The sequence below is a fragment of the Cherax quadricarinatus genome, chromosome 31, assembly GCF_038502225.1.
Source record: "Cherax quadricarinatus isolate ZL_2023a chromosome 31, ASM3850222v1, whole genome shotgun sequence".
Classification (NCBI taxonomy): domain Eukaryota; kingdom Metazoa; phylum Arthropoda; class Malacostraca; order Decapoda; family Parastacidae; genus Cherax; species Cherax quadricarinatus.
The window spans coordinates 23104854-23129972 of NC_091322.1; the positions used below are offsets into that span (position 1 = coordinate 23104854).

A 25119-nucleotide genomic window follows, 5' to 3' on the forward strand; every position below is an offset into this window, starting at 1 on the left:
CCACCCCTTCCCGTCTACTGCACCTTCCATCACCACTCTTCCCATCCACCACCCTGATACCACCACCACCCTTCCCATCACCACCTGACCATCCCCCTTACACCTTGACCATCCGCCACCACATCCATCCGCCACCTGACCTAATATCACTACCCTTCCATCCTGCCCTTCCCATCGTTACCTTCCATCCTTACCCTTCCATCACCACCTTTCCATGTTGCCTTCACCACCCTTCCCATCACCACCCTTCCCATCACCACCTTTTCCATCACCACCCTTCCCATCACCGCCCTTCCCATCGCCACCATTCTCATCACCACCCTTCCATGCCACCTTCCATCACCACCTGACCATCACCACCTGACCATCACCACCCTTCCCATCCACCACCTTCCATCACTTCTTCCATCACCGCCCTTCCCATCCTGCACCCTTCCATCACCACTCTTTCCCATCGCCACTCTTCCCATCACCTGACCACCACCACCGCCCTTCCCATCACCGCCAGCCCCATCACCACCTGACCATCCTGCCTTCGACCATCCACCGCCTGACCATCGCCGCCTGACCATCCGCCGCTGACCATCACCACCCGATGCATCACCACCTGATGAAGTGCCGCCACGACCGTCCGCCACCTGACCGTCGTCGTCTGATGTGCATCCGCCGCCATGATGATCACCGCCTGACCATCACCGCCTGACCGTCACCGCCTGACCGTCGCCGCCACGACCGCCAGCACCCCTGATAAGTCACCACCCACGATGAATCCTTGCCACAATGCATCCCGCCACGCTGACCGTCACCACCTGATATCACCACCTGACCGTCACCGCACGTATCGCCACCCTGACAAATCGCATGCCCTGGTAGATCACCGCCTGATAAATCCGCCGCCCCTGATGATCACCACCTGACCATCCGCCTGATCGTGCGCCCTGTTAATCGCCGCCTGACCGTCACCACCTGATAATCGCCGCCTGATAAATCGCCACCTGGACCATCCACCACCCCTGATGATCCGCCGCCCTGATAGATCGCCACCTGATGCATCACCACCTGACCATCACCACTGACCATCACCGCCTGATCATCACCACCCCTGACCATCACCACCCTGACCGTCCTTACCTGACCGTCCGCCACCCACCGATACCATCACCACCTGACCATCATACACCTGACCATCACCGCCTGACCATCGCCACCTGACCATCCGCCACCTGACCGTCTTACACCTGACCATCCCGCCACTGACCATCGCCACCTGACCATCCGCCGCCCTGACCGTCCACCCTGATGAGTCATACCGCCCTGATAAATCGCCGCCTGACGATTCACCACCTGATGCATCACGCCTGATGGTGCCACCTGAGTAAATCGCCACCTGACCATCCGCCGCCTGATAATCACCACCTGATAGAGTCACCGCCTGACCATCACCGCCTGGATAAATCGACACCTGATAAATCACCACCTGACTCCATCCGCCACCTGATGCGTCACCGCCTGATGAGTCGCCACCCTGATGACCATCCGCCTGACCATCATACTGACCATCCGCCACTCTGACCATCACCACCCCTGATAAATCACCGCCACAGACCATCACCGCACGGTAATCACCGCCTGATGATCTCGCCGCCTGATAAATCACCGCGATAAATCCGCCGCCTGATAAATCACCACCTGATAAATCGCCACCTGATAATCGCCACCCTGACCATCGCCGCCCTGATAAATCCGCCGCCTGATGAGTCACCGCCTGATATCACCACCCTGATATCACCACCTGATGCGTCACGACCTGGTAAGTCGCCGCCTGATCATCCCCGCCGCCTGATGAATCACGCCTGGTAAATCACCGCTGTTGATCTGCCTGATGATCCGCCGCTGACCATCCTGCACCTGACCATCACCACTGACCATCCTTACCTGATATCTGCCACCTGACCATCCGCCACCTGACCATCACCACCCTGTTGTCTGCTGATAGCGCCACCTGACCATCACCACCTGACCATCACCGCACGGGCTTCATCACCACCTGATAAATCCGCCAGCCTGACTGTCACCGCCTGACCAGCACCACCTGATGCATCACCGCCTGGATGCCTCCTGCCTGACCATCACCGCCTGACATCGCCACCTGATAAATCCGCCGCCTGATGCTGTCTGCCCTGATGACACCACCCGCTGATCATCGCCGCCTGACCATCCTGCCCACGATAAATCACCACCTGACCATCACTGTTGTCACCGCCTGATACCATCCTGCCTGATAAATCACCACCTGTTCATCCGCCGCCTGACCATCACCGCCCGGACCATCACCGTCTGATAATCACCACCTGACCATCACCACCTGTTATCGCCGCCTGGTCCTTTCCGCCCCTGATAAATCACCACCTGATAAATGCCACCTGACCATCCGCCGCCCCTGACCATCCGCCGCCTGACCATCCTGCCTGACCATCACCACTGATAATCACCACCTGACCATCCTGCCTGATGCATCGCCGTCTGACCATCGCCACCCTGATAATCGCCACCTGTTTCATTCGCCACCCTGTCCAGCCTGCACCCTGATAAATCGCCACCTGATAAATCCGCCGCCTGACCAAATCACCGCCTGATCATCCTTGCGCCTGATAAATCGCGCCTGATGCATCCGCCGCCTGATACCATCGCGCTCCATGACCATCCTGCACCTGACCGTTACACCCTGATACATCACCGCACAGCCATCCCCGCCACCTGATAAGCTCTGCCACCTGTTTGTCACTGCCTGACTGTCCGCCGCCTGACCACCGTCACCGCCACAATTAATCGCCACTGATACATCCCCGCCTCCTGACCATCACCGCCTGACCGTCACCACCCTGATGAAATCCCCACCGCGCTGATCATCCGCCGCCTGATATTGCCACCCTGATGAGTCCACCACCTGACCGATCCTTGCCTGACCATCCTGCCTGATGCATCCGCCACCTGATGCATCCGCCACCTGATGATCGCCGCCCTGACCATCTTGCCCTGATAAATCGCCGCGGACCATCGCCATCCTGGATGAAATCACTTACGCCTGACCATCATACCTGACTGTCGCCACCTGATTGTACCACCTGATACATCGCCGCCTGATGCATCCTGCCTGATAATCACCACCTGACCATCCGCCACCTGATAAATGCCGCCTGATACATCACCACCTGACTGTCACCACCTGACCATCTCCTGTGACCATCACCACCCTGACTGTCCGCCACCCCTGGGCTGTCACCACCTGACAAATCACCACCTGACCATCACCACCTGACCATCACCACCTGACTTTCCTGCCACCTGACCATCATCACCTGACCATCACCGCCCTGTTTTGTCACCACCTGACCATCCGCCACCCTGATAAAATCGCCACCCTGACCATCACCGCCCTGATGTCCGCCGCCTGACCAGCACCACCTGACCATCACCACCTGACCGTCACCGCCCCTGACCGTCACCACCTGACCATCCCCGCCGCCCTGACCATCCGCCACCCTGACCATCCCTTACCCTGACCATCGCCGCCCCTGATACATCATATCTGACCATCACTGCCTGATAAATCGCCACCTGACCATCCTTACACCTGACCATCACCACCCTGTTGTCACCGCCTGACTGTCACCACCTGACTGTCACCGCCTGACCATCCACCACCTGATATCACCCTGCCCATCCTCCTGACCATCACCACCTGACCATCCGCCACCCTGTCCATCACCACCTGACCATCACCACCTGACCATCACCGCCCTGACCATCGCCGCCTGACCATCACCACCTGACTGTCACCACCTGACCATCTCCGCCCTGACCATCCGCCGCCTGACTCTGACCATCACCACTCTGACCATCACCACCCTGACCATCACCACCCTGACCATCACCACCCTGACTGTCACCACCCTGACTGTCACCACCCTGACCATCACCACCCTGACCATCACCACCCTGACCATCACCTCCCTGACCATCACCACCCTGACCATCACCACCCTGACCATCACCACCCTGACCATCACCACCCTGACCGTCACCACCCTGACCATCACCACCCTGACCATCACCACCCTGACCATCACCACCCTGACCATCACCACCCTGACTGTCACCACCCTGACTGTCACCACCCTGACCATCACCACCCTGACCATCACCACCCTGACCATCACCACCCTGACCATCACCACCCTGACCATCACCCTGACCATCACCACCCTGACCATCACCACCCTGACCATCACCACCCTGACCAACCTTGCAGAGAGAAAAAATAACCAAGCGTAACTAATATAATCCTCACTCATTTTTTTGTTTTTTTTTTTGCCATTTTCTTCCTCAGGTCGTATTTGACGAGCACAAGCGAGCCTCCGGCGTCAAATTGGAACACAAGGGAAAGGTAACTTATTTTTTTTATTTACTGAGATCAGTTTTCCAGGATAAAAGATATTATCCAACCTTAGCTCATTTCAAAACCCAGCCCCTCAAGGAAGGTTCCTTGATGCTTGTGAGGGGCTCTTGATCTAGAGAATTGGATCTGTGCTCCAGTTTTCTGAATTAAACCTGAATACCTTCCACATCCTCCCTCAGGCGCTGTATAATCCTACGGATTTAGCGCTTCCCCCTTGATAATAATAATAATAATAATAATCAAAGCCCAGCCCTGTCTAAGGTACAATATCATTCTGTATCGATAGTTTGACTCGTTACAGCCGCTCCAGCGTTGATGAGAAAAATATATGAAGCATTAAGAGGCACGTCAGTTCCCCCGTCTTCTAATAATATATTATTTCTCCCCTATAATCTACCTTGTCCATAATTACTATCCCATTTCCTTTGTCTGCTTTCGTAAGGTGAAGTCCAGGATCATTCCTTAATTCATGGTATAACTTAAATCTTTCAGGACAATTTTGTTGCAGAAATCTGAACTTCGCTCAGACCCCTGCAACACTATTGTTCTTAAAGATTTGTTAAGTTATACCATGAATTAAGGAAAGATCCTGGACTTCACCTTACGAAAGCAGACAAAGCAAATGGGATATTAATTATGGACAAGGTAGATTATAGGGGGAAAATAAATATGATATTAGGATACAGGGTTAATGGGTTATTGCAAGTTTCTTATGAATGTTTTTTTTTGTAATAATCGTGGGTGTAGCACTAAATTCGTGTGAGTCATTCAGTGCGTGTGGAATAGCGGGTAACCAGTTTTGATCCAAAAAAAGAGGATGACATCTCCAATTCCTCGGATCACTGAGCTTTCCCTGAAGTATGTAAAGTCTCCTCGATTCATAGTTTTTGCGTATTTCTTTGAGATTACTGTATATAACTGACATCTGGCACTATAACAACAACTTTTTACACATACTGAGAAGTATATCTCTCTTGATGACGGAGTATATACACCGAGAAGTATGTATCTCTCATTGCATATATGTTGAGAGTTTACTTTAATCCTTATATGCTGGACATAGCTTATAGGGGTCCAAGAGCTAGCACAGTCTCATACTATTATGTTAGAGCACACACACACACACACACCCCAGGAGCTGTGATTCGACCCCTGAAACCACAATTAGGTGAGTACACAATCGGCCAATAACTCAGTACAAATCATTGTAAAGTAACTTGTGTTGTGACAGGTGATGACAATTGGAGCCCGGAAGGAGGTAGTGTTGTCTGCCGGAGCAATACGGTCGCCCCATCTGCTGTTGGTGTCAGGGGTCGGACCACAAGACCATCTGCAGCGTCACGAGGTAAGGAACCACAACACCTGAAGCAGTGCCGGATGTAAGTGGTGAGGGGTCCAGTTTGGTGGGGGGCCCCTTTCATTAAAAAGATGTAACTCTAATGGATAGAAGACTTAAAGTTTCTCCTTGGAAAACTTTCGCCATTCTCATTATACGTACTATCCTCTTAGATGAAGAAATGAAACAATAAATTTGATTCATTTGCAAGTGTAACTCAAAGGTAATGTACAGACTTATGAGGTGTTATCTTCAATCAGATAAAATATTATAAGCCAGGTACATCCCATGTTTTTCTGAGGGAGAAGTCTCTGATGACTCCATCAAAATCCAACGAGCGCAGGATATCAGATTCTATCCTCATGACCGTTAGGTTCAAAAGCCGCTCTTGTTTCATGCTCGTTCGTAGCCGTTTCTCATTACCACACTGTTGTTCACATACTGACCATGATCAAGCAGTCATACTGCAGTGCCCTGCACACCCAGGATGATGTGCTGTGAGTCATCCTCGCGTCATGCAGCTGACGACACGCTCGCACCGATGATGTAACATCTACTCAACTTGACAATCCCACCACAATTCAAACTCTTGCATACACTTTCTCTTTTTGCGATCTAGTCAGTTCTCAGTATAATGTATGTCATAATATTTTTCACCATTTGGTGGGGAAGGGGGCCTTCTGGTTGAGGCCTTGGGGTCCCTCCCTTAAATCCGGCCCTGACCTGAGGTGCTACAAGGTAAGACCAGCTCATCCTGCAATGATATTTTTATGGTGCACACTGTGTGCACTACAGAATTTATATATGAAAGTGAAGATATTTACATAAGTTTTCCTTAATCTTCTCTCCGTTTCTTGAAACTGGATAACTGCAAAACCTGGATTCAGTTCTCATCAGCTTTACAAAACAACTTACATATCTTGACTGACTGTGGACTTAACAAGGCTATCCATTTACAGGCATGTTAAATTAAAGACGATACTTCTTGATCTATAGCCACTCTTTATATACGGGCGGTGTTGCATAGAGATAATGTGTTCAAATACTCCAGTCTGTGATATACCTTAGTCTTTTTTACGTGGGATGGAATTCCTACCATCCCATGATGTGACCATTAATATTTTAAGAGGGGCAGAGCTAGAAGAAGGCCTCGGTCATATGACCAATGGTTCTGACCCGCGCCAGAAGATATTTTCGGAATTTCCCCACCCCACTTGTTCTATCTAGGCTGGAATATTGCTTCACTCTAACAGCACCTTTCAAGGCAGGTGAAATTGCCGACCTAGAAAATGTACAGAGAACTTTCACGGCGCGCATAACGGAGATAAAACACCTCAATTACTGGGAGCGCTTGAGGTTTCTAAACCTGTATTCCCTGGAACGCAGGAGGGAGAGATACATGATTATATACACCTGGAAAATCCTAGAGGGACTAGTACCGAACTTGCACACGAAAATCACTCACTACGAAAGCAAAAGACTTGGCAGACGATGCACCATCCCCCCAATGAAAAGCAGGGGTGTCACTAGCACGTTAAGAGACCATACAATAAGTGTCAGGGGCCCGAGACTGTTCAACTGCCTCCCAGCACACATAAGGGGGATTACCAACAGACCCCTGGCAGTCTTCAAGCTGGCACTGGACAAGCACCTAAAGTCAGTTCCTGATCAGCCGGGCTGTGGCTCGTACGTTGGTTTGCGTGCAGCCAGCAGCAACAGCCTGGTTGATCAGGCGCTGATCCACCAGGAGGCCTGGTCACAGACCGGGCCGCGGGGGCGTTGACCCCCGAAACTCTCTCCAGGTAAACCCCAGTTAAACAGCACTAAGAGGTAGAAGACTAATTATATTGATGCCATTAAAAGTGGCACTGGTAGTGTCATGATGATATGAGAGTAAAATTTGACTACCAGCGCTTATGTGTTTTGTCAAACATTTGTTATATACACTAGTGAACAATGAACAGGTAAATATTTGTGAAGATAATTATGTTAGCACAAGTAAGGTAAGCCTGAGTGCAGAACTAAGGGACAGGTTACACTAATAAGTTACTTGTGGTACACGCAGGTAGAGATTGTGGCAGATGTACCGGGAGTGGGCCAGAATCTGCATGACCACGTCTGTGTGCATGGCCTCAGCTGGACCACCAGGAAGGGTGTCACGTCCAGCACACTCTGGAACACCCTCAACTTTGCTTCCATCAAGCAGTACGTTAACAACAGGGGAGGTGAGTTCTCATTTTCACTATTACATCATGGTCCCACCTTTCGAAAGCTTTCGGAAAGTCTATGTATACTACATCTGCATTTTATTTATCCTCTAGAGCATCCAGGACCTTGTCATTGTGGTCCAGTAGTTGGGACAGGCAGGAGCGACCTGCTCTAAACCCATGTTGCCCTGGGTCGTGTAACTGATGAGTGGCAATCTTGCTAGCGCTATCGGTCTGTAGTTATTTACAATTGCTAAGCTACCACCTTTGTGGAGTGGGGCTATGTCTGTTGTTTTTAGTGTCTGTGGGACGACCCCTGTGTCCATGCTCCCTCTCCATAGAATGCTTAAAGCACGTGACAGGGACTTCTTTCAGTTCCTGATGAGCTCGGAGTTCCACGAGTCTAGGCCTGGGGTAGAGTCATATTGCCCTTTCGAAGTTTGTGGTGCTAGGATAATATCAGAGATTTTTGAAATGACCGAATTTTGAGTCTTGGTCATAAAAAATCATTTAGATTGTCAACCCTTAGTCTGATTAATGATTCACTAAACACTGAGTCATATTGGGACTTTAGCATCTCATTTCTTTGCTGTCATCTGTTTTTAAGTCCCATCTCGTTTAAGAAGGGGTCCAATACTGGAAGTTGTTTTCACCTTAAATTTGGCATAAGAAAAGAAGTATTTCGGGTTTCTTTCTGTTTCATTTATGGCTTTAAGTTCTTCCTGAGATCCTTGTCTCCTGTAAAATTCCTTAAGCTTATGTTCAATATTTGCTATTTCCCTGACCAGTGCCTCCCTTCGTACTCAATATATATTGGCCCCTCTCAGCAGCTCTGCGATTCTTTGCCTTCGCCTGTATAGAGAGCGTCTCTCTCTCTAGTTTAGAGGAATATGCCTTGAGCATATCTCAAGTGCCACATAGTTAATTCTTTCTAGGCAAAGGTTCGGATCCATGTTGTTTAGGATATCTTAACAGCACATTTCATTTAGGACATGGTTGACTTGTTCCCACTATATGTTTTTGTTACTGAAGTTGAATTTGTTGAACGCTCTCTCATAACTGATCACATTTTGCTGGTGGGAGCCCTGCACATACGTTTGTACCTCTATTATTATTTCGTATCAGATCATCATTGTTAGTAAAGATGAGGTCCAGTGTATTTTCTAGTCTTGTAGGCTCTATTATTTGCTGGTTTAAAGTGAATTTGGTGCAGAGATTTAATAGACCGTGTGTGTGTGAATTTTCATCTGAGCTGCCTCCTGGGGTAATCTCTGCTAAAACATTATTTGCTACATTTCTCCATTTTAGGTGTCTCAAGTTGAAATCCCCCATTAGCAAGATGTTTGGGGCAGGAGTTGGGAGAGTTTCCAGACAGTGGTCAATTTTCACAAGCTGTTCCTGGAATTGCTAGGAAGTTGCATCTGGAGGCATATATACAACCACAATGACAAGGTTTTGGTTTCCGATCTTTACTGCTAAAATTTCAAATACATCATTTGAGGTGTTTAGTACTTCTGAGCAAATGAGCGACTCTGTGACGTACAGGCCAACCCCTCCTTGTTGCCCGTTTAATCTGTCGCATCTGAATATGTTATAACCTGGAATCCATATTTCGTTGTCAAAGTGATCCTTTATGTTGGTCTCTGTGAAATCCGCAAACAATGCGTTTCACTCTGCGAACAGTCCCTTGATGAAAGGTATTTTGTTGTTTGTTGATGTTTACGAAGATAAATGTCGTTATATTGATGGAATGTAGGGGGGCTTTGTTTGCTGGCATTAGTATCTGTTATCCTGGAGTGGAGACCAATGACTGCTCCTTCACTCGAGAAGTGTTTTCAGTTGTTATAAGATTTGTCATTTCTTGCCAATCTTTTTTCTTCCTGGAACTAAAAAAAACCTTCCGTCTCTGGAGTGGTTTTGGCTCCCCTCTTTTGAGTCCCATGGTCTGGTTGATCTGTATCTTCTAGTTCCCTTTAGATGGTGTGCCTGACAATATATGTTGCATCTTTGTCTTTCTTGGACTGACAAGTGACATTTCCGGGTGAAATAAGTTACATGAAGAGGAGCTGCACCCTCTTGTTGTCAAGTGGGCTCGGCATTTTTTGGGATGATCAAAAATGCACGTCCCACCTGTTCTTCCTGATATTCCATGTCTGCAGATACCCAAGGTATAGAATTTGCATAAATTGGATTTCTGTTTGCCAGGATTTTTTGTGGCTGTGCATTTTTCTGTCTCCTTACTGCCTAGAGCCCTTGTACTAACTTCAGTGTTTCCACCAGTTTTTACTAGTGTGTCAACACTATTAACAGAAGCATCAACCCCTTTTACTCCATCTCCATCGGTATTGCTACTTTGTACCTCTGGAAATTGAATAATGTTGTCTTTACCTGTTTCATCACCAGGGCCACTGTCTCCTTCTGGTGCACTGTCCTCCAAGACAGCCCCATACGACCCACTCCTTTTATTTTCCCAGCTGTTATACAAGATTGTCATGTTTTCTAGGAAGGATATTTGTTGCTGGTGGTCCTGTCTTTTAGTATAGATGTAATTTTCTCCCACAGGTGTCTCTCACTTGGGCAGACCCATATGCATTTTCCTGATTTTATATCAATAGTGGTTGATATAAACGACCCATTGGGACATTTACCACAGAGATTGCATGCAATCCAAGCGTGACTTCGTTTGTTACTCTTGCTGCAGATTACACAGATTTTCATGATGGTAGTAGTTTTGTATCCCAATCTTTTTGTCTGCAAGCCTGCAAGAGTGACAAAAAAATCCAAATGTTATCCTTCTACACAATAGGTAAACTACTGCTAAAACTTCCCGTATTTTGCATTAACAGGTGGTTTAGGAGACACACTAGCAGGTGTGCACGATGCCTGGGTGAAGGTGTCTAATGAAGGAGACCCTCTCTGGCCAGACATACAGCTGCTCTTCACACCTGTCTCACACGCCTTCGATTTTGGTATTTTCACTCCTGGAATTCACGGTGCTGATCAAATCGTGAGTGAATTTTTTAAATAGTTTATTTTGCAGGCTAAGAGATATTACCCTGCCTCAATTTATTTCAGAACAGAGGTCAACTATCTCTTCATAGATCTAAACTTACTCCCTGTTCAGTACATCCACATTTACTACTGTGCAATCTACATCTACAGGACCTTAAACTCCAATATTAACCTTGACCTAAAACGCTTTCTTGATAGTTGTGACAGAACCCACAGGCATAACATTAGCATTAGGTGGCCTGGTGGTCTGGTGGCTAAAGCTCCCGCTTCACACACGGAGGGCCCGGGTTCGATTCCCGGCGGGTGGAAATTCCGACACGTTTCCTTACACCTATTGTCCTGTTCACCTAGCAGCAAATAGGTACCTGGGTGTTAGTCGACTGGTGTGGGTCGCATCCTGGGGGACAAGATTAAGGACCCCAATGGAAATAAGTTAGACAGTCCTCGATGACGCACTGACTTTCTTGGGTTATCCTGGGTGGCTAACCCTCCGGGGTTAAAAATCCGAACAAAATCTTATCTTATCTTATCTAACACCAGACACAAACATCTCTACGACATTCCCCGTGTCCGACTAAACCTTTACAAAAATACAATGTATGTCAAAGGCCCTAAAATCTGGAACACCATACCTGAAAACTCTAGAACTGCAGACACATTCATCACCTTCAAAACTACAATTAGAAAACATCTTATCTCCCTGATACACCCAGTCAACTAACTACACGAATACTACCTGGTGGTTCACACTTACACTCACTCACCCATTTGACTATAAACAGAAATATTAATCTCAATCTTAAAATAATGAATCCTAACTAGTCATAAGTTGGCCTGTGATACTCCAATACTGAAACTATGTACTGTGCCAAAACAAAAGCATTCACATTGCTAAACTCACAAACTAGTATTTAGTCACTTAGCCATAATACCAACTTACCTCATAATTTGTAATATTTTAAAATTAAGAATTAAACTAAGTCTGCCCGAAATGCCTAGCCATGCTAGGTGTTCTAGTGGTACACTCTGTAATTATTATTTTACATGTAAACCACACAATAACCAAATTCTGTAAACTCAGCATTGTAATCCTTATAGAGAATAAACTTTGAATTTGAATTTGAATTTGAATTTGAAGGTATTCTACTGTTCACCCTCAGGATGCAACCTGCAACAATCAAATAAAATCCTGGTACTTATTTACCGAAGATGTTAGGAAACTTTCCTTTTGTCTTGGTCCGCCGGAAATCAAACCCAGAACCTTCCAGTTGAGCCTAAAGCTCCACCTAATTGTTATTGCAGAGAGCGAGTCTCAGCACCAGGCCATGCCTCTCGGCTCGCTTCTACTGGGTTCACTGTCCTAGCTGTGTGATCCCTGTCATATCTAATGTTAAAACTATGCATGGATTCTGCCTCTACTTCTCTATCTAGGCCGTTCCACTTCTTGGCCACTCTAATATAGATATCAGAGAAGTTTTGTGGCATTGTATTAATAATCTAGATATTGTCTATCACTTGACTTTCTTCACAGTGATGAGAACAAAATTCTGAACTAATTACATTGTCTTAAAATTTAGTCGACGACAACAACTTAAGCATCGGCATAGTTTTAAGATGCTCTTTATAAGCCACTGACTGGAGCATATTTCCAAGACACACACAGTGAAAAACGACAGTTAAAATTTATTTTATTTAAAATAAAACCGATCTGACAAATTAACTAGCAAGAACCATCCTCTCTGGTTACCAGCGTCACTTGATTTCACATTACAGAGGTGGAAAGGGTATATGCAGGAAATCTACGGCATGGACGGGTTCGGCATGAGACCTATCCTTCTCCGTCCTAAGAGTCGAGGGACCATCACCCTTAAATCTGGAGATCCCAGACAACTACCCAAAATTGACCCAAACTACCTCCATCACCCGGATGACCTCCAAACCCTTGCTGATGGTTAGTACTTAAGTCAGATTCAGATTATTTATTTAATTTAAAGTAAATATAACATATGGTGGGGACGAGGTAACAGATTCGTGAAGGAAAAGATGATATTAAAAAAAAATCTGATATTCATTATGTATAATTATTTCTTGTAACAATATGGATAGTGTAATTAGTACTGTTTGCGGCAGTTCCCAGTAAATATACAGTATATAAAAAACTTATCACCAGCCTTACCTTAAAAAATATAATACAGGAATTAGTATTCATTATGCACAGCGACTGATTACTGTTAAAGTTAATTAAAACCTTTCGAATGCACGTGACTCATTAAGAACACAGTTCACCTCTATACTAATTTAAAAAAATATTTTAATCACTAAAATAACGATTTAACTTAGTGCATGTACACTAAGGAAAAAACTTACAGGGTTCAGCGTCCATACCACTGCAGTGACTGCAGTATATTTAGGGTCTGATCCAGCGCATTAACTGTCCATTACAAAAGTGAGCAGGTATTGTGTTTGTTAAAACAATGCTTAGTTCAGATCTCCTGAAGATTGCCTCTTTCTTCCCAAAGAAAAACGATTAACGAAATTTATGCATCTTTCAAACGCCAATTTTTAATTCTGCACCAATACTAACCTAGCCTAACTTTGCTAAAATTTACGTACTAGTTATAATATTTAAACCTTTTTAAAACATTACACAACTTTAGTTAATGACTTTCCTTTGGAAGAAAAGGATGGGGGGTTATAAGGTTTGAGAATCTTTCGGTTACCTTTAGGTACTAAATTGTTCTATGAAAGATTATGATAATAGTTACTTACTAATACTCAGTGGAACTCGGTCATTATGTTCTAGTTTACAACACACACAACCTATTCACAGCACGGAATTTGTAATTATTTCTTGTAATTTTTTTTTATTTAGGGAGACATAAGGAAAATGAGTACTTCTATTGTGGTAGTACAGGACACAGGAGCTGATTAATGAGACGCTTGTGCAACATTTGGGTATTCTTTATTCTGGAAATGTTTCGCCAGCCAGTGGCTTCTTCGGTGCAATGCAGAGAAAGGTGACAAGTCGATTAGACACTAGACCTGTTGTATGTGTGTTTGTGTGAACAGGCAAAAGGGGGGGGTTGGCCTGTACATTGCAGAGTCACTTGTTTGCACAGAACTGCTTAATGCCTCAAATGACGTAGTGGAAGTTTTAGCAGTAAAGGTCGAGAACCAAAACCTAGTCATTGTGGTAGTCTACAAGCCTCCGGATGCAACATCCCAGCAATTCCAGGAACAGCTATTAAAAATTGACCACTGTCTGGAAAATCTTCCAGCTCCTGCACCCAACATCTTGCTCCTGGGGGATTTCAACTTAAGGCACCTAAAATGGAGGAATATAGCAAATAATATTGTTGCAGTAATAACACCAGGAGGCAGCTCTGATGAAAACTCACACTCACACGAGCTTTTAAATCTCTGCACAAAATTCAATTTAAACCAGCAAATAATAGAGCCTACTAGACTGGAGAATACACTAGACCTCATCTTCACTAACAATGATGATCTGATAAGAAATGTCACCATATCAAAAACAATATACTCAGATCACAACATAATTGAGGCTCAGACATGTATGCGTGGAGCCCCAGACCGACAAAATGAGACTAGTCACGAGGGAGCATTCACCAAATTCAACTTCAATAACAAAAACATAAAGTGGGACCAAGTAAACCAAGTCCTAACCGATATAAGCTGGGAAGATATACTAAGCAACACAGACCCAAACTTATGCCTAGAACAGATTAACTCGGTGGCACTCGATGTATGCACAAGGCTTATTCCTCTAAGAAAAAGGAGGAGTAGATGTAAAATAGAAAGAGACAGGCGCTCCCTTTACAGGCGACGGAAAAGAATAACAGAGCGGCTAAAAGAGGTCAATATATCAGAAATGCGCAGGGAGACACTGGTCAGAGAAATAGCAAGCATCGAACTTAAGCTAAAAGAATCCTTTAGGAGTCAGGAATCGCGGGAAGAACTAAAAGCCATAAATGAAATCGAAAGAAACCCAAAGTATTTCTTCTCCTATGCCAAATCAAAATCGAGAACAACGTCCAGTATTGGGCCCCTACTTAAACAAGATGGGTCCTACACAGATGACAGCAAGGAAATGAGTGAGCTACTCAAGTCCCAATATGACTCAGTTTTTAGCAAGCCGCTAACCAGACTGAGAGTCGAAGATCAAAATGAATTTTTTATGAGAGAGCCACAAAATTTGATTAACACAAGCCTATCCGATGTTATCCTGACGCCAAATGACTTCGAACAGGCGATAAATGACATGCCCATGCACTCTGCCCCAGGGCCAGACTCATGGAACTCTGTGTTCATCAAGAACTGCAAGAAGCCCCTATCACGAGCCTTTTCCATCCTATGGAGAGGGAGCATGGACACGGGGGTCGTCCCTCAGTTACTAAAAACAACAGACATAGCCCCACTCCACAAAGGGGGCAGTAAAGCAACAGCAAAGAACTACAGACCAATAGCACTAACATCCCATATCATAAAAATCTTTGAAAGGGTCCTAAGAAGCAAGATCACCACCCATCTAGAAACCCATCAGTTACACAACCCAGGGCAACATGGGTTTAGAACAGGTCGCTCCTGTCTGTCTCAACTACTGGATCACTACGACAAGGTCCTAAATGCACTAGAAGACAAAAAGAATGCAGATGTAATATATACAGACTTTGCAAAAGCCTTCGACAAGTGTGACCATGGCGTAATAGCGCACAAAATGCGCGCTAAAGGAATAACAGGAAAAGTTGGTCGATGGATCTATAATTTCCTCACTAACAGAACACAGAGAGTAGTCGTCAACAGAGTAAAGTCCGAGGCAGCTACGGTGAAAAGCTCTGTTCCACAAGGCACAGTACTAGCTCCCATCTTGTTCCTCATCCTCATATCCGACATAGACAAGGATGTCAGCCACAGCACCGTGTCTTCCTTTGCAGATGACACCCGAATCTGCATGACAGTGTCTTCCATTGCAGACACTGCAAGGCTCCAGGCGGACATCAACCAAATCTTTCAGTGGGCTGCAGAAAACAATATGAAGTTCAACGATGAGAAATTTCAATTACTCAGATATGGTAAACATGAGGAAATTAAATCTTCATCAGAGTACAAAACAAATTCTGGCCACAAAATAGAGCGAAACACCAACGTCAAAGACCTGGGAGTGATTATGTCGGAGGATCTCACCTTCAAGGACCATAACATTGTATCAATCGCATCTGCTAGAAAAATGACAGGATGGATAATGAGAACCTTCAAAACTAGGGAGGCCAAGCCCATGATGACACTCTTCAGGTCACTTGTTCTATCTAGGCTGGAATATTGCTGCACTCTAACAGCACCTTTCAAGGCAGGTGAAATTGCCGACCTAGAAAATGTACAGAGAACTTTCACGGCGCGCATAACGGAGATAAAACACCTCAATTACTGGGAGCGCTTGAGGTTTCTAAACCTGTATTCCCTGGAACGCAGGAGGGAGAGATACATGATTATATACACCTGGAAAATCCTAGAGGGACTAGTACCGAACTTGCACACGAAAATCACTCACTACGAAAGCAAAAGACTTGGCAGACGATGCACCATCCCCCCAATGAAAAGCAGGGGTGTCACTAGCACGTTAAGAGACCATACAATAAGTGTCAGGGGACCGAGACTGTTCAACTGCCTCCCAGCACACATAAGGGGGATTACCAACAGACCCCTGGCAGTCTTCAAGCTGGCACTGGACAAGCACCTAAAGGCAGTTCCTGATCAGCCGGGCTGTGGCTCGTACGTTGGTTTGCGTGCAGCCAGCAGCAACAGCCTGGTTGATCAGGCGCTGATCCACCAGGAGGCCTGGTCACAGACCGGGCCGCGGGGGCGTTGACCCCCGAAACTCTCTCCAGGTAAACTCCAGGTAAACTCATTACAATTGTGACCAGGTGTGGACGTATCAGTGGCTCATTACTTCGTAATTTGTTCATGATTGTAACCATGTATAGGAGTGAGGATGATTCATTACCTTTGTAACTTGCCATGACTGTGACCAGATCTACCTGGAGTTCATTACCTTTGTAACTAGTTTAGCTGTCATACCTTTGGGGTCCAGTTCCTGGACCCATTATGTACCTCTGTAATCTTTTGACTACCGCCCACAGGATGGGTATGGGGTGCATAATAAAGATATTAAACTTAACTCCCTATCGTGGGAGTGTCACAAACCAATGTCTGCCATGGAAGCAGGTACAAGTACCTCCCTATCTTCTGGGACTAGCTGTCCCCAGGCCTAGCTTCATTCCCCGCCCCCACGGGTCTCGGAGGGAGAAGCTGGGCACCTTGGGCTGCCACAAACCCCGCCCACACTGGGCTCGAAGGGTGTGGCAGCTGCATAGAAACAAACGATGTCAAGAGGTTTGGGGTCCAGTCCCTGGACCCATTATGTACCTCTGTAATCTGTTGACTACCCACAGGATGGGTATGGAGTACATAATAAAGATATTAAACTAACTGTGCGTGTTGCTGCTACTTCTACTTCACTTGTCCGTTGCACTCTGAGTCCATCAATCTTCTCACTCCTGTCCTAATGTAAAAAAAAAAAAATAATTTCTAGTGATGGAATTTCAAGGCTAAGTTGCGAAACTTAACCAAACATAACCTATCCTAACATTAGCAAAACATAACCTAACCTAACATTAGCTAAACATAACCTATCCTAACATTAGCTAAACATAACCTAACCTAACATTAGCTAAACAACCTATCCTAACATTAGCTAAACATAACCTAACCTAACATTAGCTAAACATAACCTATCCTAACATTAGCTAAACATAACCTATCCTAACATTAGCTAAACATAACCTAACCTAACATTAGCTAAACATAACCTAACCTAACATTAGCTAAACATAACCTATCCTAACATTAGCTAAACATAACCTATCCTAACATTAGCTAAACATAACCTAACCTAACATTAGCTAAACATAACCTATCCTAACATTAGCTAAACATAACCTAATCTAACATTAGCTAAACATAACATAACCTAACGTTAGCTGAACCTAACCTAACCTAACATTAGCTAAACCTAACCTAACCTAACATTAGCTAAACATATCCTAATCTAACATTAGCTAAACATAACCTAACCTAACATTAGCTAAACATATCCTAATCTAACATTAGCTAAACATAACATAACCTAACGTTAGCTGAACCTAACCTAACCTAACATTAGCTAAACCTAACCTAACCTAACATTAGCTAAACATATCCTAATCTAATATTAGCTAAACATAACCTAACCTAACCTAACATTAGCTAAACCTAACCTAACCTAACATTAGCTAAACCTAACCTAACCTAACATTAGCTAAACATAACCTAACCTAACATTAGCTAAACATAACCTAACCTAACATTAGCTAAACATAACCTAACCTAACATTAGCTAAACATAACCTAACCTAACATTAGCTAAACATAACCTAACCTAACATTAGCTAAACATAACCTAACCTAACATTAGCTAAACATAACCTAACCTAACATTAGCTAAACAAAATAACATTAGCTAAACATAACTAAACCCAACGTAATCTAACCTAACGTAACCTAAAAAAACTTAACCTAACCTAGGTGATTAAACTACTTGTCGGTATCTATTACCAAGGTTTTCACTAACTTTGTACCTGGAGTTTACCTGGAGAGAGTTCCGGGGATCAACGCCCCCGCGGCCCGGTCTGTGACCAGGCCTCCTGGTGGATCAGAGCCTGATCAACCAGGCTGTTGCTGCTGGCTGCACGCAAACCAACGTACGAGCCACAGCCCGGCTGATCAGGAACCGACTTTAGGTGCTTGTCCAGTGCCAGCTTGAAGACTGCCAGGGGTCTGTTGGTAATCCCCCTTATGTATGCTGGGAGGCAGTTGAACAGTCTCGGGCCCCTGACACTTATTGTATGGTCTCTTAACGTGCTAGTGACACCCCTGCTTTTCATTGGGGGGATGTTGCATCGTCTGCCAAGTCTTTTGCTTTCGTAGTGAGTGATTTTCGTGTGCAAGTTCGGTACTAGTCCCTCTAGGATTTTCCAGGTGTATATAATCATGTATCTTTCCCGCCTGCGTTCCAGGGAATACAGGTTCAGGAACCTCAAGCGCTCCCAGTAATTGAGGTGTTTTATCTCCGTTATGCGCACCGTGAAGGTTCTCTGTACATTTTCTAGGTCAGCAATTTCACCTGCCTTGAAAGGTGCTGTTAGTGTGCAGCAATATTCCAGCCTAGATAGAACAAGTGACCTGAAGAGTGTCATCATGGGCTTGGCATCCCTCGTTTTGAAGGTTCTCATTATCCATCCTGTCATTTTTCTAGCAGATGCGATTGATACAATGTTATGGTCCTTGAAGGTGAGATCCTCCGACATGATCACTCCCAGGTCTTTGACGTTGGTGTTTCGCTCTATTTTGGGGCCAGAATTTGTTTTGTACTCTGATGAAGATTTAATTTCCTCGTGTTTACCATATCTGAGTAATTGAAATTTCTCATCGTTGAACTTCATATTGTTTTCTGCAGCCCACTGAAAGATTCGGTTGATGTCCGCCTGGAGACTTGCAGTGTCTGCAATGGAAGACACTGTCATGCAGATTCGGGTGTCATCTGCTAAGGAAGACACGGTGCTGTGGCTGACATCCTTGTCTATGTCGGATATGAGGATGAGGAACAAGATGGGAGCGAGTACTGTGCCTTGTGGAACAGAGCTTTTCACCGTAGCTGCCTCGGACTTTACTCTGTTGACGACTACTCTCTGTGTTCTGTTAGTGAGGAAATTATAGATCCATCGACCGACTTTTCCTGTTATCCCTTTAGCACGCATTTTGTGCGCTATTACGCCATGGTCACACTTGTCGAAGGCTTTTGCAAAGTCTGTATATATTACATCTGCATTCTTTTTATCTTCTAGTGCATTTAGGACCTTGTCGTAGTGATCCAATAGTTGAGACAGACAGGAGCGACCTGTTCTAAACCCATGTTGCCCTGGGTTGTGTAACTGATGGGTTTCTAGATGGGTGGTGATCTTGCTTCTTGGGACCCTTTCAAAGATTTTTATGATATGGAATGTTAGTGCTATCGGTCTGTAGTTCTTTGCTGTTGCTTTACTGCCCCCTTTGTGGAGTGGGGCTATGTCTGCTGTTTTTAGTAACTGTGGGACGACCCCCGTGTCCATGCTCCCTCTCCATAGGATGGAAAAGGCTCGTGATAGGGGCTTCTTGCAGTTCTTGATGAATACGGAGTTCCATGAGTCTGGCCCTGGGGCAGAGTGCATGGGCATGTCATTTATCGCCTGTTCGAAGTCATTTGGCGTCAGGATAACATCGGATAGGCTTGTGTTAACCAAATTTTGTGGCTCTCTCATAAAAAATTCGTTTTGATCTTCGACTCTCAGTCTGGTTAGCGGCTTGCTAAAAACTGAGTCATATTGGGACTTGAGTAGCTCACTCATTTCCTTGCTGTCATCTGTGTAGGACCCATCTTGTTTAAGTAGGGGCCCAATACTGGATGTTGTTCTCGACTTTGATTTGGCATAGGAGAAGAAATACTTTGGGTTTCTTTCGATTTCATTTATGGCTTTTAGTTCTTCCCGCGATTCCTGACTCCTATAAGATTCCTTTAGCTTGAGTTCGATGCTTGCTATTTCTCTGACCAGTGTCTCCCTACGCATTTCAGATATATTGACCTCTTTTAGCCGCTCTGTTATTCTTTTCCGTCGCCTGTAAAGGGAGCGCCTGTCTCTTTCTATTTTACATCTACTCCTCCTTTTTCTTAGAGGAATAAGCCTTGTGCATACATCGAGTGCCACCAAGTTAATCTGTTCTAGGCATACGTTGGGGTCTGTGTTGCTTAGTATATCTTCCCAGCTTATATCGGTTAGGACTTGGTTTACTTGGTCCCACTTTATGTTTTTGTTATTGAAGTTGAATTTGGTGAAGCTCCCTCGTGACTAGTCTCATTATGTCGGTCTGGGGCTCCACGCATACATGTCTGAACCTCAATTATGTTGTGATCTGAGTATATTGTTTTTGACATGGTGACATTTCTTTTCAGATCATCATTGTTAGTGAAGATGAGGTCTAGTGTATTCTCCATTCTAGTAGGCTCTATTATTTGCTGGTTTAAATTGAATTTTGTGCAGAGATTTAAAAGCTCGTGTGAGTGTGAGTTTTCATCAGAGCTGCCTCCTGGTGTTATTACTGCAACAATATTATTTGCTATATTCCTCCATTTTAGGTGCCTTAAGTTGAAATCCCCCAGAAGCAAGATGTTGGGTGCAGGAGCTGGAAGATTTTCCAGACAGTGGTCAATTTTTAACAGCTGTTCCTGGAATTGCTGGGATGTTGCATCCGGAGGCTTGTAGACTACCACAATGACTAGGTTTTGGTTCTCGACCTTTACTGCTAAAACTTCCACTACATCATTTGAGGCATTTAGCAGTTCTGTGCAAACAAGTGACTCTGCAATGTACAGGCCAACCCCCCCCCCCTTTTGCCTGTTCACTCTGTCACATCTGTATAGGTTGTAACCTGGGATCCATATTTCGTTTTCCAAGTGATCCTTTATGTGGGTCTCAGTGAAAGCCGCGAACATTGCCTTTGCCTCTGCAAGCAGTCCACGGATGAAAGGTATTTTGTTGTTTGTTGCTGGCTTTAGACCCTGTATATTTGCAAAGAAGAATGTCATCGGACTTGTGGTATTGTTGGTACTGGGGGGGGTAATTTTTTTTCCGGCATTAGTATCTGTATCTGTTGGTTTGGAGTGGAGGCCATCGACTGTGGTTCCACTCCAGGAATGACTGGATTTGGTGTACGATTTCTGCCATTTCCTGCCAGTTTTTTTTCCTTCCTGTACATGGGTTGTATTACTGCCACATGTAAACTAATGACCAAGTTCCTCGGAGTAGTTGTCGGTAACAATAGCCGACTTTAGCCACAAAAAACATGTCAATAATCATAGACCGTCTCCGGCAGGTGTCAAGTTCTCGGTGGCTTTAGGCAACACCTCAGCTTTCGTCAACAAATTCCAAGCCAAGTTCTTTGATAAGGTGAGATGATACCTTTATGATTTTTTTTTTTTTTGCCACCCCATACTTTTTTAAGAGTATAGGTTCTACGGTAGTTAGGGTAAGATTTCCTATATTTATCTGACTAGCTAAAAGCTATAATCTTACCTCAGGTATTACTACGCTGTGTCATCTGAGCGGCTAACTCGTTTTGTGTTAAAAGTCAGGCAATAAGCAAGGATGAGATTGTCATTGGAGTGTGTAGGTTGCACTTCTTTAATTAAATCTTTAATAGTTGCTGCATTCTATGGTCATGATGGCAAGTCTTAAAACTGAGGCTGTGTTGAGGAAAATTTGATTTTTTTTTTTTTTTGAGGGGGATTTCGAAAAATAATTGGATAAAAACATCTATGAATTAAATGGGTTTCGCTTTGCCATTTTCCACTTATTTGGTACGGTACTTACTTGTAGTGACCTAATATTATTGCACGAGTTTCAAAAATCTTAAATGGGCTATAAAATCGACCAGAGGGGGCACCTGCACGTGCCAATAGCTGGTTGAATCTTTCCCCTGGTTACTGTAAACTACCACTCAAAATTTGAAACTTATAGGATCAGGCATTCTCAAGTTATAAATGATAAACCATACCACGGGTGGGGATAGAACCTGCGATCAGAGTCTCAGAACTCCAGACAGTCGCGTTAGCCACTGGACCAGCTAGCCACAATAAGATTCGTCCAACTAGGTATATTTCTACACCATAGGAAGGTTAGCATAGGCGGGTTCTATCCCCGCCGTGGTATGGTTTGTTTGCAATCGTGTCATTACGATTTCGTGAGTCAAGTTATAAATGATAACCCTGGAGAAAACTGTCAACTAATTAAAGGTATTCCTTCGGGGATACTTAATGAGTTTTCAGTCGAGATATGAATGGTCGCTTCAAAAGGGTGCAGCTAGAGTGAAACCACTGATGGCGGCTGCCCGTCTTGTGGTTTAATAAATACCTCTGAAGTTTTTCTAGTTCGGAATCTTGAGCATATAGGCTATTGTACGTATACGTATTAATGTAAGTTTCAGAACAGCCCCTGTTTTATTTTGCATACGCATATTTGTCTACACTGTACGAGGACAGCCACTGCCGCAGTGTGCAGGGGAAGTACCTAACAGCAACGCCTACTGGACTTGCTTAGTTACTCACCTGTCATCCACCTACCTTCACCTGGCTGGCAGTTGCAAGATGGCTCCTCCCTCTGATCCCCTAGGCGTGCTCGACTCCCACCTGAGGTAGGTATACTGGATGCTACGTTACTAGGTGCAGCATGAATTGAAAGAGAAGTTGAGGCTGAAATTGTCGTATTTGTGGGGAAGCGCTAAACCAATAGAGATCATACAGAGCCTGGGGAATGAGAAACAATAATTTTAGATCCAAGGAACCGTGAAACAGGTCTAATTTCTTGAATTAAGCGCCTCTCCCCAACATCTAAGAGCTTCCCTTGAGGGCTCGAGGTTGGAATAACAGTCATGTTTCCTTGCAGGGTCCGTGGTGTGTCCGGGGTGCGGGTGGTGGATGCTTCCATGATGCCCACCCCTCTCTCTGGCAACCCCACGGTCCCCATCATTATGATCGCTGAGAAGGCCACCGACATCATCAAACAAGACTGGAACGTTCTCGACTAAATTCCTCCACCACTGCAATGATGATGACAGCTGGAGTTTTCCCACTAACAAAAAAAGGCCTACTCTGTACCACCTCCGCAATATATATCACTGCATATAAATATAACATTCCTCTAAGATTTAACTATCAAGGAATATATCAACATTCACTAACTCTATATATACACATCACTCATGAGTACAAATATAATAGTAGATAATATGCCTACAGTTATGAAGAGTAACTGTAAGAGCTTATATTTAGAGAAGTGAGCCAGCAGCTCTACTCTAAATGACCCTCAAGTGCCCAGAATATTACCTGTCTTATTCGAGCTTCTAAAGCAGTTCATTTCAGGCTATATTAGCATAATATAACAGCAGGAGAACCATCAAACATTACTTTAACAGGTATTTCTCATTTTTACATTAAAGTCCTGCTAGTTCAAACGTGCATTGTTGAAACGACTGCAGCTACGCAGGTATTAGATGTAACTGTCAAGATCTAATGGTTCCGAATCACTTTTTTTTATAAAATGTTTCACTAGTTACAACTTGACGGATCGATTAGATCATCTATTTTTTAATTTATAATCATCATAAAACATCTGTGGACTAAAATCACAAGGGTATTAAAAGAGGATAACATCAAAGCTGCTTTCATAGACAACCTGGAAGCTTTCTACAACAGATGGGAACATAAAAAGTCTGGGCTGAATGGTACTGCCCTTGATACTGGCCATGTAGTCAGAAACTGTAAGGCTGGAGGTGATGTCCTGGTAGTCAGTAAATGTGGGGCTGATAGTGCTGTCCTGGGAGACAGTAATGGTGAAGCTGGAGGTGCTGTCCTGGGAGACAGTAATGGTGAAGCTGGAGGTGCTGTCCTGGGAGGCAGTAATGGTGAAGCTGGAGATGTTGTCCAGGTAGTCGGGAATTATACGCAGGAAGGAATACATATAAATGACCTCATAGGGGACAGGAACCGTAGTGGGAAAACAAGTGTAGTCAAAGATAAGATAAAACCAATATTGCAAACTAGAAATACCACAGGAAATAGCAAACAAGAGGACTCCACTAGCTATAGTGAGGATATATTACCAAAAACAACTGGTGGGAGCTCCATTGTTGGTGCTAGGGAGGATAGGAATAAGACAGGGAAACATGCAAAACAGGGAATACAGTCACAGAAACCCAAGGCAAACGGAAACCAAGCCTGTGCACATACTATGCACTTGGTATCTGCAGACATGGGAAATCTGGAAAAACAGACGGGACGTGCAACTATGACCACCCTAGAAAATGCCATGCCCATATGACAACAGGAAAATGCAAACTCCCTTCCTGTAAGCTTTTTCACCCTGAAATGTGTACCTCTTCAGTACAGGAAAGACTGTGCT

At 44.9% G+C, this 25119-nt stretch overlaps 1 protein-coding gene across 1 annotated transcript in view; it reads left to right on the forward strand.

Moving 5' to 3' along the window:
* The window catches only part of LOC128699540 (glucose dehydrogenase [FAD, quinone]-like), a 65052-nt gene extending 40691 nt beyond the window's left edge, over positions 1–24361 (forward strand). The window contains exons 7-14 of the mRNA XM_070090255.1: positions 4391–4447; positions 5691–5804; positions 7861–8020; positions 10849–11009; positions 12788–12965; positions 22037–22110; positions 23202–23353; positions 23605–24361. Coding sequence (XP_069946356.1) covers positions 4391–4447; positions 5691–5804; positions 7861–8020; positions 10849–11009; positions 12788–12965; positions 22037–22110; positions 23202–23353; positions 23605–23746 — 1038 coding nt within the window. The 3' untranslated portion in view covers positions 23747–24361. The remainder of the gene's footprint in view (positions 1–4390; positions 4448–5690; positions 5805–7860; positions 8021–10848; positions 11010–12787; positions 12966–22036; positions 22111–23201; positions 23354–23604) is intronic.
* The last annotated feature ends 758 nt before the right edge of the window (positions 24362–25119 follow it).